The sequence below is a fragment of the Endocarpon pusillum genome (assembly GCF_000464535.1).
Source record: "Endocarpon pusillum Z07020 unplaced genomic scaffold scaffold3676, whole genome shotgun sequence".
Classification (NCBI taxonomy): Eukaryota; Fungi; Ascomycota; class Eurotiomycetes; order Verrucariales; family Verrucariaceae; genus Endocarpon; species Endocarpon pusillum.
Window position 1 is genome coordinate 142837 of NW_006916348.1, and position 18868 is coordinate 161704.

The 18868-nt window shown below is 36.8% G+C and overlaps 1 protein-coding gene across 1 annotated transcript; it reads right to left on the reverse strand.

Annotated features, from left to right (window-relative positions):
* Positions 1-1875: 1875 nt before the first annotated feature.
* Positions 1876-4245, reverse strand: EPUS_05330 (uncharacterized protein; the record flags this gene model as incomplete). The annotated part of the gene is made up of 1 exon (XM_007804909.1): positions 1876-4245. One exon carries the CDS (start codon positions 4243-4245, stop codon positions 1876-1878), a length of 2370 nt encoding a protein of 789 aa, XP_007803100.1.
* Positions 4246-18868: the final 14623 nt, after the last annotated feature.

The window sequence follows — 18868 nt, forward strand, 5'->3', positions numbered from 1 at the left end:
GAAAAAGTGTTTCCCAACTATATAGCCTAATCATCTAACCATGTTGCTAATAATTTATACATAAACTAATCTATTGCAAAAAGCTGGTTAGTAAGGTGATTTAAGACAACTTTAGTAACGAATCTTCTTAATTGTTTTGCGTTAGTTAGGCTTAACTCTTCTGTTAGAGGTCCTTTAATGAACTGAAAAGGAGTTAGTTCCTCTGACTGAAACAGACTATATAGAAGACGTATACTTGTATAACAGAGTATGCGATTTCATGAGGGATTGCGGGATGCTAGCGTTGCCATCCCGTTGTGAACCTGTTCTAGTACTTGCATACAGTCTCTTTACAGGCTTTAGGAACGCAATCCGCGCTATTAATAGCTAACACTATTATCCTTACGAACTTTTTTAGCGAAACTAGATCATATAGAGATGTGTCAGGATTTTGTTGTTAATAACTATTTCTCTCTGTTAACTTGATTCTTATGAGTCAGTCAGGCGATCTAACTTACAAGAGCCAGAGGTCGACCTGCTTTTGATACAGCTTTGCTGATGTAGGCTAAAGCTTTCAGTGCACTAGATCACTATTTATAATCTCGGTATCTTTCTTAGAGCCCCTTTCCTTGGCTTATTGAAAGGTCTCTACAGCACTCTTCTTTTTCGTTATTTGATAAGGAATTAGGGTTGATCAAAAGTAAAATGAACATAGAATATGAACCTTTATGCGAGGATGGAGGATGGGGTAAACAAGAGTCGGAAGAGAAGTGTACGCAAAATAGCAGAAGGGAAAGGAGATATTAGGGGAAGAGAGGAGACAAAGCAGCCCAGACATCAACAGCACTAAAAATCGCCATGTTGCATAGACATATATAACACGCGAGTCCAGATTCACCGTGCATAAGGATTCAATGCGCTATCCCCCCTAGAGGTCCCAAAACTGGGTCACTAGACCTTCGCGTAGAATTGACCAAAAATCGAAGGGACGGTAGCTGCGGGCATAGCATAGTTCGCTAATAATAGCAAGGGCTTAGAATTGGGCCCGAGTATGGGTGAAGCGAGACTGAGTCCCCTGAGCAGCACCGGGACAGAAGGTGAGCAAGAGGGTGAGCAGCGGGAGCAGTGGCGGTGCGGCCTGAGCAGAGGCTGAGCCGAAGTTGAGCCGGGTGACTAATTCCTGAGTCAGACAGTAAAAACCGCCAACCCAACTGGGTGTCAAGGCGCGGTCAAGATTCGGTGCAGGTACCCATAACTACTGCATACCTTTGACGCCTTCAAAAATAGCTTACAGGTTATTCATCCATGCCAACTCCCAATCGTTCCCTCGCCTAGAACCTTATGGGGGGGGAGGTTATTATCGGATCGGTAGAGTCCATGCTGCCTTTTCTACAGAGTCATAATTCAAAAGTAGTAGTTGACCCCTTAGTAGTTGATCTACCGCTACTGATGTCTCTTAGCTTCAGTAAGGCTTGACTCATCGCTCAATCATATAAGGAGTCAGTACCTAACCTGACGTATATCACTAGTTTGTGCTTATTCTTCTCCGACCCGTTTCTACATATGATGAATTCTTGATAGTAGAGGGCGAGTATAGGTAAAAGTAAGTAAGTAAGGGTTGACTAAGCAGAGGGTAAGTGTAGAGGGCAAGAGGTAAGACGTAAGAAGATATTGATTAGAATCATCATTATGTTTGCTCCATTGTCTCTGCCAATTTCTCAACTTCATCCCTAGCAGAGTACTTCATTTTAATAAGAAAGCAAGAAGACCGGCGGGAAGATTTTGCAAAGGTCTCCCACAGCTGTAGTATCGCAAGCGTCAACAATAAGATATAGTTGTCGTATTACCGCTTGCACACCATCAATCGACCGCCACCAACATCTTTGTTTTAGTCTCTCATACAATTTCGATTCTTGAAACAGGGGCATCCTGAAATAGACGGTACTCATACAAGCAAAACACGGAAATCCCGATCCGTTCATAACAACTGGCTTGCTCCTCGACTTTTCTCAACACAAGAACATGTTCTGTTTGTTCAGTGTAAGATCTCTCCTCGGTAGTGCCGATTAGCAAGCAGCACACTTCTTCGCCTTCGAGAAGGGGACCTCTACCAACATCCCAGTACGGGCAATCAGCACAAAGCAACTCTGAATAGGTATTATCATCGCAATGCAGATTCACCCTAAAATCCATTCTGGAGTCAATCGAGAGGTGTAACGGCTCCAAAGTAATCGTTGCCGGTAGCCATGCCCCAGTGATTTCTACTTGGCCAGACTTAGGACTGCTGAACAGTCCATCATTGTCTGACTCAAATTTAATGCTGTAGCCATGGACCTGGAATCGCTCGTCCTGCAGAAAGCCGTCCAATAGCGCGTCGTGGTATATCAGAGAACATAACGGGTCATCCGGAAAGTGCCGAGTTGATCGAGACATCCATGACCATGTAGGCATAGAAGCTGACCTTCTTGTTGCTTTCAAGCTTGAACGGGGTGTTCCCATCCACAAGAGACCCCGAGCAAGATCACCAATCCATATTCCTGCGGCATACTCAAGTTCAATATGATCCCTAACACGCTGAGCGATCCCCGCAAGCGCAACAGCCACGTCTGAAGATCTGCTGAGTGAGAGTTTGGAATAACACTCTACCGCAAGAAGCCAGAAGTTAAAGGTTTCTTGGATTGAATTCGAGTCGCCACAGACTTGAGCGAAATGCCCTTTAAAGAATTGGCGTGGCACACGGGACGATTGATATATGCTCACTTCCTCAACTGACGAAACTTGATGCGTACTGTAGGGTCCGGTCGAAGGACTATCCAGGCCTGTGCATTCGCAGGAGAGAGTCGAGCGACACTCCCATATTAACTCTGAGGCAGAAAAATGAAGGTTTCGTGGTGCCAAAAGACGCTCTTGGAGTACCCAGGCCCGTGTTAATAGAGGCGCCACCTGCCACCGGCGATTTACCATATTTCTCATGACATAGTCATGCCCATCCTCAAGCACTGGACGGACAAATATACTGAGAGGTTGATCGCTACTACTCTTGAGCTCCCATGACCTCACAGAGAGCTGGTGGAAACCTCTTGGATCCCCATATAAATCACTGAAACATTGCCGGCCCGTGAAGTATCCAGTGGACCCATTAGGGGAGGAAGTCGCAGCTATATTCAGGGTTGAATGAGAATATATCTCGGACATCTTCAAAGACTGTTCCCTCCAATCAGCCTCATCGTCTTGAATAATGCACAAACTATCAATCCACAGGTAGTCGCAGTTGATGAGCTTGGTGATGGTGAGAGTATCCTGAAAGACCGGATTTAGCTCTTCCCATTTGATGCCTGACTTGCGGTCGTCGAGGTTTTCAAGTGTCGTTTTGAAAACTAACTCTGGATGCTCACCCCAGCAATGACTGAGTGTTACGTATCTTGCTAAGGTGTATGGTGGAGGTTCAATGAGGCGAAATGAAGATCCGGAAATCTGTATAACTCGTTTAGGTAACGGCGCAGCATCCTCCCTGCAATTGCTATGATTCAGTATACAGTCTTTCATCCATGCATGTAACATTCTCTTGCAGGTTTCAAGCTCGAGTGACACTGGTACGTCTCGACTGTGCCCAAAAGCTGGATGGATTTGCGGCTCGCCTGAAGCGAAACTCAGCTTAGTTGGCCAATCTCGTGGAGTTCTAATGATACCTATTTTTGTATAAAGTTCAACACCTCTTGTGACAGCCGCGTAGTCGTACTTCGTTCCAGACTCTGATCGTTGTAGGATCATACTCTTTCCGGGTCTGATTACCATGTGTAACCATAGTAAACTTCTTTCAACTTCGAAGCCACTCTCATATCCTTCCTCATCACTTTCATCCACGCAGTCTTGTTCATAATTATCAATCCCGCCATGTTTACCGCTTTCGGCTGAATTGTTATCTCCTACCACCTTGGGTCTGTGGCTGGATCCAGCAGGCTCATCATTTTCGCTGTGCTCACCTACTCCACCACCGCTAATCTTTATTGATAGAGCTGGTTCTACTATTTCCCATATCTTTTCTTCAGGGCTATGTCCTTCCCTATCAGGACTCGAGCCCCAGAATATCCTGACGGCTTGCTGCAGTACACAACAGATTCTACAGCCTTTATCAACGGAGTGTTTGAGCTCATCGAAGCCAACGGTATTAACTCGCCGCGGCGATATATCGCCGTCCTTTGGTGTGAATCTCTCGTAGCAAAGATTGAGACATACTGCACAGACTTGACTCTGGTCGTCTTCCATGGCTAAGCCGTGTATAATTTGATTGGGGAAATTACTGATGTATTCGAAGATTAGAACGTGAACCCTCTTGCTGATTGTGTAGACAACTCAAAACGATCAAGCGGTGGGAAGGTTATGGGAGTCTAAAGATCGCATTGTAAACGTCTTGCCAGAAATGAATTTCGCCGGTTGATGCGTTGTATCAATCACTTTGTAAATTTTAGGTATCCTCTAATTAGTCATCATGACCCAGCCACGGTGTGGAGCAATGTGGCTCAAAGCATCAATTGTGTAGTGTATGTGTAGCTATCTAGAAAATCTAAAGTGCAAGGTTCAGACGAATGGCTCCAAAGATATGCATGTGATTGGAAATCATCGTGCCTCAGCTCGAGATTGGCTGTCTCCATGTCTTGAAATTGGTGGGGGATCACTGTCCGGTCGCTGTTGAAACGAGTCACGACAAGCTGGTCGATATGGCTGACGAGACGTACTACGTATGGTGGTCTCTTGGTGGCGGCATAAGTATAACGGCATCGACGTATATCTCTCTGCGTTTTGACGGATCTAAGGTCACATTGGGGCCATGGTGAAGGTGTATGTGATGCGGCGGTAACTGGAAATGTTTGGCGGTCAGCTTTTCAAGCTAAGTTGTATACGCTTGTATTGGGTTTTTGACGATAAGGGTCGAGCCAAGCAAAGTTGTTGACCTTCTGAGAGGGCTAATTGGCCGCGTTTAATATGCGTAATCCCTGCGTTTCTGCTGCTTCTAATTGGTCAATTTCCGACGCAATTTCGCTTCTAATTTCGCTGTACGGCACAGCCAATTGTACATAGATCTACGCTCTCTACCCCCGTAGCTATCAATCAACTTGCTTCTCTACGCACTCTGCACAGCAGGTTGACAAAAGTCTTTCCTGCCGAGGGCTGTCATTTCAGCAACGATACTGAGGCAAGCAGAGTAATGCCTTCTACGCAGGTTACGGGGATGGTTTATGAAACTTACCCAGACTAACTCAGCTGCTGTGGCAACATCAGAAAACGGCCTACGTTAGGGGTGATAATTGGTAGAAGCAAAATTTGCACTGCTGTCCAAGAAAGTATTCGTGAACTCGAAGATTTGACGGGGCTGTGTTTCAAAACAATGCTTGTGGTATCTACGAGTAATCTTCTATCCGTACCTCACATCATGTGGGTTCTTTGCTGTTCATCAAGGACGATCTGCAGACTCTACTTGCAACGATACGTGTGGATCGTCTCACGAGGCCTCCCCCTGATGCACCACATTTATCAGCTTCCCTGTGTAGTGACGAGGCCGAGTGGTTCGCATTCGATTTTCGTGGAGATCTCGGCCGAAGTAACGTCTTGAAGATCGTAATTTGGGGCATGACAGTGGCACAGGAACGTAGATTCGCGGCCGAAGCCGAACATTGGTCACTGCGCTGCATCCAATTGGCAGACACTATCAAGCTGCTCTTACGTACTTAGCAGGAAGAGGCCCTCTAAAATAATGCTAGGAAAGCCATCAAAGTGCGCTTAGAATTAGCCTGATTATAAAATTGCTTAGTGTGTACCAGAATATGTAACTAAGTCGTCCTTGATCTAATAAAATTTTGTTATCTATAACGTATTTTACTAAAAATATGGTTATAGTATGGTCAAAATATGCTTGTCTTATCATACTAGTATGGTTGTCATTTGATAGAATAACTGCAATTTCCACTAAGCGCACTTAGCTCATATCTTTAGCTACCCCTTCTCCTGGTAAGTAGTATGATCTTAGGGACTTTCTCAGCTTCGCTATCACATTACTAATTCCAAGCGTCCCAGGGGCTGAAGCCCATCGCTAGCCTAAAACGCCACAAGAAATGCCACTACTGTCCCCTAAGCGACCTATTCTTAGCGTATTTTGACTACTTTTGGGGCACGACTCCGTAGAACTCGTTCAAATACACATTCAGAAGACAAACATCTCGTTTTGTGACGTGATAGCACGATGTCTAAAGAAGGCAATACTCCGTACATAAAGTCCTAACACTAATCTAAAAGTTTCAGTCTTTGTAAAGCTTCTCCTTTATTCTTGCACGCCCACCCTCTTGCAGCTAAGTAAGACATATTATGATAGTCCTAAGAAAGATGGTGTTGTCGCTCCTGCAGCTGCTCCTTAAGATCCTTTATCAGCAAGTTCCTCCTGGTAGGCAAGATACTCTTCTAGAGGAAAGACTTTCAGATTTCGTTCCCGCTGTTGTCTATCCTAAGGCAACAGCATTTGGCTAGACAATCTGATATATGCTAACTTTAATTGGCTCAAGGGTTGACATGCAGAAAATAAATGACAAGTAATTACAAGTTAAAATAGTTATCCTGATGTGACAGAAGTACGATTCCTTGCAACAGCACAATCTCTCCACAAAACCCGCACCAGAAGCGACTCTGGCAGTCTCGGCCGATTCTCTACTCACAAATTTGTTCTGGAAAGGCGTAATATTCCCTGATGATACTCCTCCTCTATCATGACATAATTTGGATCAGGCTCTGGTGGGAAGACTTAAAGAATTAGTTGTGTAAGTAAATTCTCTACTGCAGTTGTATAATTATAAGGGAGTATATTTATTATATTGTTATCAGGATCAGCAGGATTAACTAATATCATAGGTATAGCACCTTGTTAAAAGTTTGTCTGTACTAACAATTATAGAGCTACATTTTGAAATGTAATAATCTGAATAGGCTCCTTAGACAGACTTCCACATAATCGTAAAAGTCTGTCTAGCTTGTTATTCGTCTTCTGTTGTCTGTAGTCTATCTCATGTTGTATATAGCTTATCTTATCTTGCAAGTTGTCTAGTTTTGCTTCTAGTGTAAGTACGTTCCTATCTTGCTTATGCGAAGTGATTTCTTTGTATATATATATTAACTGTTTGTCTTTGTAGTAATTACATAGCTGTTCCTTATTACACTTAGCTTTTCAGGTTCAATAATTCTTATATATATATTAAGCGTGAAGAAGCTTTTTGTAATAGTTTTAATAATATAGTTAGTATATATAATTAGGATAAGGGCCAGCTAGTTAAGAATAAGAAAATAATTTGTATTAGAGTTAAAGAAATAATAATATAATTTAATTAGGCTTGTTTACAAAGAGTAATAGAGGAGGTGCCTAGCTAGGTGGGCTAACGCTGTAATTTGATTCAAAGCCTAAAGGTAGTAAAAGATTATGCAATCCAAACTTGACTAGTTATATTCTGAGAGGATAAGAGAATTATATATAGGTAAACTTTAACTTTCTGAAACACATATATTCCTAGTAATAAATCAGTAAAAGGAGTGAAACTTTAAGGGACAATAGGCAGAGGATAGTAGAATAATATAAGATATATGAAGAGAGCTTCGACAGAGTAGCAAAGCAAATAAAGGAGCTCTTTTGGTTTTAGCTAGGGTGGTTTAGGTTCAGTTCAGATCTATATAAGACTAGAATAGTTGACCTACCGCTCTAAGTTAGAAAAGCAAGACTAGTTGAGATCGTAAGATCAAGAAGTACTATAAGCGGACATGATTATAGGGAGAGACGAGTGTTAGTCTAAAATACTCTTCTAACAAGAATAGTTAAGTGCTATTCTAATTATATTATGTATCATGTTAAATCCTTAGCGTAATACTAATATGTAGTAACACCTTTAAATGCTACTCCGACCCTTCTAACATTATTTTACAAACAGACTCTCACTCTGCTCCTGATCTAGGTTTAGCGTCCCTCAGTCTGATCTAGGTTTAGTATCCTTTGCCCCTACTCCTAATTTAGGAGCAAGTCAAGCCATCTTGATTCGATTCAGCGAACGCTCTCCAAATTCTAGTAATCTATTATCGGCTATTCAAGTAACTAGCCTTTTTTCATAGTCATGTCTCCCAAAACCGGACCTCCTCAAAAACCAGACCTCCCTAAAAACTAGACCTCCCCAAAAACAGGACCTCCCCAAAAACAGGACCTCCTTAAAAACAGGACTTCCCTAAAGCGGGAGCCTTAAGATCTTTCCTGCCTCTTTCTAATTAGGAAGTAAGAAAAATTATTACCTCCTATAGAGCCACCCTTAGTTAAAGAAAAGAGAAGTCGTTATTTCCTCTTCTCCCTTCAAAATCAAGATATATCCCCGAACCTTAATACGCTACTTTATTAATGCCCCTAATAGTCTTACCTAGGTTAAAAGCAATAATTTATATCTGTTTTATACAAGGGATCGTTGACGAACCTTGTTTATAGAGCTAAGATCACTAAATCATTGCTTTTAACCTAGGTAGGACTATTAGGGGTAATAGGAAAGATCCTTCACAGAGAATGCCTTAATAGGACTTACTGATTACTTATGCTTAGCAGGAGAAGCTTGAGGGCAGGCTGTAATCCTAACCTGCTTCCTAGAGCAAAATTATGCAAGAGGACCTTTTATCAGGGCCATTCAACTTACGAAACAGGGATTCAGAGATCAAAAAATGATATAATAATTAATAGGAAACGCGATTTTGCTTGTTCTGACAAGGTTTACCTAACGGCAGAGATTCTACTGGTTGTTTCAGTCTAATCTAGACTAAATAAATCATAAGTTATAACTTGCTTCATTTTATAGGCTAAGGTTATAGAAAGGTAAAGACATGTTATAACCTTGAGAATATACAGCGTATTTTTCAGGCTTTCTTGTCGTTAAGGAAGAGCTATCTCTTTATGGAAATGATGCTAAGGCTAAATATCAAAACTTAGTACGAGATTACTAAAGGGCCCTAAGTCAAGTCCTTTTGCTGGCCAAGCTAAGGTTTGAGCATTATATGCTATATAGTAAAACACTATATAATAAATGCGCTTATATATAGGGATGTTAAAGTAATAATGATTAATTGTATCACTAACGCTAGGCATATCATATTAATCTAGTTACAATTTATATAAATAAGGCCTGTTGCCTTCTTCTAATCCTAATATACTCTTCCTCCTGCTCTACAGTGATAGTTGCCTTCTTCTGATCCTAATATGCTCTGCCTTTACCTCTACAGTGGTTATAATGTGAATCTGGTTTCGCTCAGGGTATTCGGTGGCGTCTAGTTCTAAGCTGATGGTTATCTATAACTAGATCATGATTAGCTTTATACTAATATTAGTGATAAGGTAATCAGAGGGTTACCTAAGTAATTAACAAAGACTTTCTGACACCTATATCTCCTAAGGTTATAATTCTGAGCTTGTTAAATTATTAGACTTTATGTAGGTAGTATATAGTGAATAAGGATGTAGTAGTTAATTCAGAGGGGTGATCCTAACAATTAGTAGTAAGGAGCAGAAAGGTAACGAGGCAACATGATATAGCTTAGGGATAGCGACTTATATATTTTCGCCTTGTTATTATATATAGTAAGAGTAATCAGACTAACATAAGAAATCGACCCCTATCAGTTATAATGTAAGTAGTCTGCTATCTTTCACTCTTTTCTTAATTAAAATTAAGATTAAGATTCCTTACTATGCCTATAGCTTTTTGGGCGTTATTAGATTTCGCTTAGCGCTACAAAGGCTATTTATACCCTGCAAAGTTCTGTGTATATAGAACTTTACAGGGGTATATAATAATAAAGCTTCTATTAATGTTATTTACTATTATTAGCCCTTAGAAAACGAATTACTTTCTATCCTTTTTAGCTTTTATTCTCTAGATTTATTAGTTTGCTGGAGACGCTTAACTATAACTGAGCTCTACTTTAATAATTTTCTGGCTAAAAAACAATTATATATCTCAAGTTACTAAGTATTAAAGCACCTATATACGCTTGTTGCTTTAGCACTTTATTATTAAAAAATAAGCGCTACATCTAGCTAAGAACTTGCTACTAATATCCTTAATAACGTCAAAAAGGGCCTTAGCCTTAAAAAAGTTTTAGAAGATCCTAAGGTTTAAATTACAAAGCCTATATTTATAGTGATGTTACTAACAAGGCTTTATTATTGTGATGGATGATGCATTTCCTCTGCCATGGCACAGGAAATGCATGTGCTAGCCACATACTCAGGAGGTAATGCCTATAATTGACTTGCGGCAGCAAGCAAACTTCTGCTGTAGGGCGCTTGTCAAAGCGTGTGAGCTATCCGGACAAATTACGAATAGAGAGGTTCGCCTTACCTAATTAGGGAAGCCTAAACTTCACTATATAGCAGGAGGCCGGATTAGGAACTATAAATGCTCTGTAGTTTATAGTGTGGCCTACGTATACACAGGCCTTATCTGCTGGCGTTAAAGTATATAAATCTGTGTATAGCCATATTATAGATAGATTCTCTAGCTTTCGTTTTAGCAATCTATAGACTATTAACTTGTTCTAGTTTTGAGCTATTACAGTAAATGAAAGCTTAATACTCACTTGTTATCCTGAGAGATGATACAAAACTCTCTTATCTATAGCATAGCTATTAGAGCACTTATCTAGAGTTATTTAACTATGTGAGAAAGTTATTGCTCTAGAAGTAATGTAAGGTCTGTTTAATACAAATACCCTGTACTATATAAAGGTTTGAGAACTATTGAGTTAAGATGATTCGTAATTAAATAGAGAGAAGGGATAGCAGCAAAGTTCGCTATCCTTTCTTGAATAACCGGAGGCGGAGCCTAGACGAAGCCCCTCTTATAGATCAAGACGCCCTGCGCGCATTAATCGAGTACGCAAAGAGAGCGACAGATGACCCATTAGCTCTTCTAGCCTTTATAGTACTTGTCAACGAGAATTAGACACATGTAGCAGCGTTTGTACTGACATTAGCAGCTACTTATGAGGAAGAAAAAGCTCTCTACCTAGAGAAGGAGGCTAAGTATCAAGAAGCTCTTTAAGAGAAAGAAACTTGGGAAGAAAGATACTAAGACCTTAACAGAGGCACTAGTATCGAGATTAAGTTGCTGAAGGATCGACTCTGTGACAAGGAGGAAATTATTCAGAACCTCCGTGATAAGGTTACGGTGATACCAAAGCCGCAAGTCCAGGTGGAGTCTCCTTCAGCAACTCTAACAGAACGAGAATCGCCGCCTTAAGGGCAAGTCTCGTTGGAAGCGACTCTGAGCCCTGCGATAGTGCTTAGTACAAAGACAGAGAAGTTGCCTTACCCAGAGGTATTTGAGGACGGGCCTCCTCAGAAGTTCCGCTCCTGGTTGTTAGCCATAAAGATGAAGTTCATAGTTAACGCAGCGCTTTTTCTAACAGAACTGTCTAAGGTCGCTCGTGCAGTTGCGTACTGGCGGTGACGCTTGTGAATTGCTTAGGTCCTACTTCGAAGACTTTGAAAGGGCCTAGATTTCAGATATCTTTACAGATATAGCGAATCACTTTGACTCCTCATTTCAGCAAAAGACTACTTATCAAAAGTACTACTACCTACAGCAAAGGCAGCAGGACCTTGCTATCTTCCTAAGGGACTTCTAACAGCTTTTCTGTGAAGCAGAAGTCTAAGAAGAAGATTAGATTATAGATCTTTGAGATAAGGTTCAAGATAATCTAGTAAGTAATTATTTTTTGCAGATATATATTAATTTAAGAGATAATTACTAATCTAATATACACTAATATAAATAATTAATATATTATATTAAATAAACTAGCAGCTAGTACTAGTATACTAACAAAATCTTTAGTTCTTAGTATCTAATAGTCTGCTAGCAAACTAATAGTAAAAGAGGAGAAGCTAGTGCTTAAGCTATAACTTTTGTAAAATATATCTATAGTAAGGTGCTACTATTGTGAGAAAATGAGACACTATATAAAGGATTACCCTTAGACACAAGAGCAATTAGGAAAAGAGCTGCCTGCTACTAAGACGTTATAAGTAGGCCTAGTAACATAATTAATAAAGAAGCTATAGAGATCCTTATTATAGTAGTAAAGAGTGATTTTAAGGCTCTATTTCTAATTAATATTAGTGTTAAGAAGAGGAGAGAAAGATTAATAATATTAGTATTATTAGATACAAGATATTAGTTAAGCGTAATTATAAATTATTAATTAGCAAAACAACTTTGTAAAAGATTATAAATTAATATAATAGACCTGGCCAAATCTATTCTTATTTCTGATTTTGCTAGTAAGATCTATTAATTCATCTCTTAGGCTCTCTATTTGCTTATACATATTAGTAAACACTAGCAGGGATCGCAGATCTTCTATATAACAAAGGCTATATACCTTATAATCTTAGGGAAGAAGTAAATAAGGCTATATAGCTGTATTCCAGATCCTAGGGATTTATTAATAAAGTTTGTAAGGGATTATAATTATAAAGAGCAACTTATATTCTAGCAGAACTGTAAAAGTTAGAGTAACAAGCCTAAGGCTAAGGAGCAAGCAATAAAGGAAGAGCTAATAAAGAAGCTATATAACGAATTTAGCTATATATATATAGTTAAATTTTAGACTAACCTGATCAGGGCATTACTATTATAAGTGATAAAGATTCTTAAGTGTCCTAAAATAGCCCTAGCTATTTTATAACCTCTACGCCTTATTAAGGTAAAGAAGACTCTAGGTAGTAAGACAATTATAGCTACTATTTACAGAAGAAAGGTTAAGGAGGCTAGGACAGCCTAGCACAGTACTAAGCCTATAAGCATTATAATATTTAAGTAATTATTAATTACCTCTAGTACAGAAATGTTTATTATTATAATAAAGGATATAAATAAATATATTAAGAAATAGATCTAGCCAGAACTAGATCTAAAAGAGGTTCTTTTAGTAGAATTTTAAGAATTCGTAGATATCTTTTTAAAGGAGGCTTCTAATATTCTTTTAGAGTACAGAGAAGAGTATAATCACAAGATTAAACTAGAAGTAAGTGCTGAACTGCCCTAAACGTAGCCCTTATGTAAGATAAGCTTAAATAAGTTTAAGGTAATTAAGAAATATATTAAAGAGCATCTTAAGAAAGAGTTTATTAAATTAAGTACTGCCTTATTTATATTACTAATTCTTCTAGTATAGAAACCCTAAGGAGGACTCTGTTTCTATATTAATTTTAGAGATTTAAACACTATTATAAAAAAGAATAGTTATATTATCCCTTAAATTAATAAGACTATAAGTCTTCTTAGAAAAGCTATAGTTTTCTCTAAGCTAGATATTTAATAAATATATTACTAAATTTATTTAGCAACACTAAGAAGGACTATAAACTTATTACATTTAGCACTATATATAATAATTATTAATATAGGGTATTATTATTTAAATTAATTTCTGTATTAGTAATATTCTAACGCTTTATAAATAAGAAATTTATAAAGATGCTTAGAAAATTCGTTATGCTATACCTAGACAATATCTTAATCTTTAGCTAATTAAGAGAAGAATATAAGCAACACGTACAAGAGGTCTTATAGATTCTCTATAAAAGTAATATTTAGGCTAACATTAAGAAAAGCGAGTTCTATACGTAATATTAATAAAGTATCTCAGGTTAATTATAACTCTAGAGGACATTTAGATGAATCTAGAGCGTGTACAAGTCATTCAGGAGTGAGAGAAACCTAACCTAGGAGATGTCTATATAGTACAGAGATTCCTAAGGTTTATTAACTTCTATTAATAATTCTGCTTAGGATTTAACAAGGTAGCAAGGCCGCTAAATAACCTGTTAAAGAAGGATACAGGGCGCACCTAAAATGACTATTGTATTAAGGCGTTCTAGGCCCTAAAGGACCTTGTTTTGAAGGAGCTAGTCCTTACTTATTTCGATCCTGAGAAGGAGACAGTTATAGAGTATAACATAAGCGACTATATAGTTGATAAAGTACTCTTGTAATAAGGGGAGGATAAAGAACTTTATCTTATAATATTCTTCTTAATAAGTATAGCACTAGCAGAGCGTAATTACATAATTTATAATAAGGAATTACTAGTTATTATTTGTTGTTTTAAGGAATAGTTGCTAGAGTTATACTTACTAAAAAAGGATTCTATCTAAATACTTATAAATTATAAGGTTCTAAAGTATTTTATGTTAATAAAGAAGCTAATATGTTAGTAAGTATACTAAGCAAAATTATTATTTTAATATAACTTTAAGATTAGATATTGCCTAGAAGCTGCTAACAAAAAAGCTAACGTATTAACTTGAAGGAAAACTAAGATCTTAAGAGTAAAGAAGAATCTTAATCTGTATCAGACTCTTCTATAATTAGATATATTGTCTAAGGAAGTAAAAGACGATCTAAAGATTTTAGTAATATAGGCGTTATTAAGAGAGGAAGATTTGCCGCTTTAAAAGAGAATAAAGAAAGAGAATCAGATTAATAAGATGTTTAACGCGATTAGGATAAAGAAATAAATAAAGAACCTAAAGAAGAAAATATTTAGGTATAATATTTAAAATTGTAAAGATAAGGAAGGAGTGCTATAATATAAAGAAAAACTAGTAGTACTAGTAGTAATAATAATAAATATAATTTAAGAGATCTATAAGAGTAAGAAGACTAGGTACTTAAACTATATAAAGATAAGGAAGGCTATTATAAATAATAGGTACTACATCTTAAATAAATATATATTAGTCAGGAGATTCTTACAGAATTATTATATTTACAGAAAGACTAAACCTATATATTAGCTCTTTATAAGCTTATTATAACCTCTTCTAATTTCTAAGTACCTCTAATAAGATATCTTAATAGATTTTGTTATAGAATTACTAATATTAGAAGACTATAATACTATTCTAATAATTATTAATTAGCTAAGCAAGAAACGCTACTATATCTTTTATATAGCTATAAAGGAAGGCATAACTTTAAAGAAGACAGCTAAAATACTATATAGAAATATGTAAAAGCTTTATAGACTTCCTTAAATAATTATATCTAATTAAGAGCTATAGTTTGCTAGTAAAGTATAGAAATAATAGTATTAAATCTTAAGAATTAAAGTTATTATTTATAGATAGATAGCTAGATAGAAGTCTTTAATACAAAGATAAAATAATACTTAAGAGCCTATATAGATTTTGTATAAGATAATTAAAATAACCTTTTTTTAAGCACTAAATTTGCTGTGAATATAATAGTATCTAAGTCTATATAATTATTATTATTTATAATTATATATAGATATTAGCTAAGGATAAGCTTTAATAAGTCTAAGTCTATAAAGATAATAAGAAAATATATAGTTTTAAAAAAGACTAAGAATCTAGTAAGACTAATAAAAAAGGATTAGAAGTAAGTATAAAAGTATCTAAAGGCTATGTAATTATAATAATAAGAGCAAGCAAATAAGTATTACTAAGAAATCAATTTTAAAGAAGGAGATAAGGTCTAGCTATCAATAAAAAACATTAGCATAATAAGACCTTATAAGAAACTTAATTCAAAATAGATTAGGCTATTTCTTGTTATAAAGAGGCTTAGGCAAAGTTTTTATTTAGAACTGCCCTTATTGATAAGGATTTATAATATGTTCTATGCATCACTACTGACTAAGGACCCTGCCGACCCTCTGCTAGGGCAGGAGTACCCACAGCCTCTGCTAGTAGAGACAGAAGAAGAGGAGGCGTAAGAGGTCAAAGATATAGTCGACGTCAAGAGAGTAAGCAAAGTATAAAAGGTATAAGCAAGATGAGTAGGCTAGCTAGAGGACCTGACCTATTACCTTATCTCAAACTTCAAGGGCTCTGAAGACCTGCTTAAGGACTATTTCGAAAGGCACCTAGTGAAAGAGGTGCCTGATTAGTTGATTTGAGGCAGAGTACAGAAAATCTAATTAGGATGTTATGTGACAGATTTGGCTGTATATATACAGTCAAATATCAGACTAATTAAATAAGGAATTACTGAGCTTAGTAACGTTAGGATGAAAGTGGACTTGCTTTCTTGTACTCTTGATTAAGGGCAATCAATTTTTTTTAAAGGGGAGGAGTAGTGTAATAGATGATACATTTCCTCTGCTATAGCACAGGAAATGCATGTGCCAGCCACATACTCAGGAGGCAACGCCTATGACTGACTTGTAATAGCAAGCAAACTCCTGCCGTAGGGCGCTTGTTAAAGCGTATGAGCTATCCGGACGGATTACAAATAGAGAGGTTCGCCTTACCCGATTAGGGAAGCCTAAACTTTACTATACAGCAGGAGGCCGGATTAGGAACTATGAATGCTCTGTGGCCTATGGCGTGGCCCACGCACACACAGGCCTTACCCGCTGGCGTTAGAGTATATGAATCTGTGCATGGCCACATTGTAGATAGATTCTCTAGCTTTTATTTTAGTAATCTATAGACTATTAACTTATTCTAGTTTTGAGCCATTACAATTATAATAGAAACACCTATATAAATAATTATTTTCTAAAGTATATTAGAGTATCCTTTATATTACCTTAGCCCTAAAAAAGGATTATTTGTCTAGACTATAATAACTTTAGAAGTCTAATATTAGCATCTCTAATAAGCTCTAATCACACTTTGAATTATAGAAACATTTGAGAAAATTCTTTAATCGTAATACCTTAGTTGTAGTGGAAAAAGACATGGTCTCTTAAGTCTACGTAGAGCTGCAACGCATAATGAACGGACGGACTGATGACCCTATTCAGGCCCGAATCTATGCTGTCGCACTTTACAATTTGCGTCTTTCGTTAGAAAAGAATGAATCTTTGCAACTCAGACCAGAAGTAAAGGAAAAAATTCAACAAGTTATCTTTGACTCACCACTTATTAATAACTTGTTAGAAGACGTATCAAAATAGACTATAATGTTTTTGAGGTTTAGTAAAAGGATAAAAATAATTATAGCAAAAAATAAAGGGCTTAGGGCCTTAATAATTATTTTGTTATTACTTATATTATTATGCTAGTAAGCTGTCTCTTAAAGCTTTATTTACTAACCCTAATTCCTATTTAAGGTAATAAAGACTTAGCAATACTAAATTTGATATTACTATATAACATTTATAAAGTATTAAGGTCGCTAAAGTAGCTAAAGAAGCGAAATCTTATAAGATTATAAGTCAAATCTATAGTCTTATTCTGCAAAAGTTTATTTATAAAGCTATTAGAAGCACAGTTACAGATTATAATAAACAAATAATTAATTTAAAGGACATAAACAAAGATTTAAATAGAGTTATTAGAGGCATAAATGCAGATTTTGATAAATATATAGTTGATTTAGAGGATATAGACAAGGATTTAATAAACTATAATTTGACAGATAATAATAATTACTTATTAGTTAATAATTATTTACTATGTAGTACTACTTTATTAGTATATCTAAAGACTTCGATTTAAGCTATTAATCCACGTTAAGGATGTCCTTAACTAGAAATAGGAATAGTATAACAAATAATAATTAATAAGTTAGTACATTATTTTTACTTAGTATTAACATTTAATTAATAGGCAAACAGTATATATATTGCTTTACTACTAGATTTCTTATCTAAAGCAGCAGACCTAGTTTATTACTATAAGTGACCTGGTTTCAAATTTAAGTACTATGCTTACATAGGTAGAAAATAGATACCGTATTAAAGGATTTAGCGTTATAACTCTGTATAACTTTTAAATAATTATAGCCTTACTTCTATAGCAACATGGTTTTAGGATAGATAAGGATTAATTTACTAAATTACTTATTATAGCTAAATAAATAAAAGATCTAAATCAGACCTTAACAAATATTAGTCTTAATCCTCTAACACTTGTTATTTTCCCTAGCATAATATAGAATTCTTGTAGCAACTTAGTTAAAGTGCTAGGCCACCTTTGGTCTTCTTATAGCGCCCTAGGTAGGACCTTAGTTAACCTGACTAAAAACAGCCTCTGGACTTGCTATAGTGTCCCTGATGGTATACTAACAGACTAGAGTTCCTATATAGACATTAATAGAATACTTGTCAACCTAATAGAAACCCACCTCTAGAATTCTTATAATGGCTTAGACAGGATACTAATCAACCCGCTAGTATATTATGCATAGGTTCAGAAGTAATAAACAAGATATCTACTGCTGACGCAACTTTCATCTGTTCTATAATATATATAGTCTAGCTAATAATAAGTGGCAGGACCCTTTTTCCTTGCTCTATATCCTGTCTTGATACAGTTAGACTACTCTTTATAAGTTGTATTAATATTATAGTATGGCGCTTTTGCGTTTAAAGGCCCCTTTAGATTAAAAGGTTTCAGCAGACTAAGAGGTAGTACTTGTCTAATTTAGAAAATAGGACAAGTAAACTAAAAGCTTATTAATTATAAGTTAAGAGATAAGAACAATGCTCTAACCTTCTTAATTAAGTTCATCTCTAATAGTAAAGCCTATTTCTCTGCTAGACCTGGACCTATACATATATTTCTTGTAGGATCAAATACTATATAAGATACCTAGACGACTAACCCTGCTAAAGTGCCCTTTGTTACGCGGAAAGCCGTGCAACAGGGTATGGGGGTGCTATAGAGATAGCGGAGAGTCACGAAGAAGCTATCGAAGGCAACTGTATGACTGATTGGTATGAAGATGGATGACTATCTAAGTGCTATGGAGGCGAGGATAGAGATATGACGCGCAGGGCGCCAAGCCTGCCCTAGCCCTCAGCCCTAATGCCCCTTTGGGCCATAGGGCAATCCGTGTCGTAACAG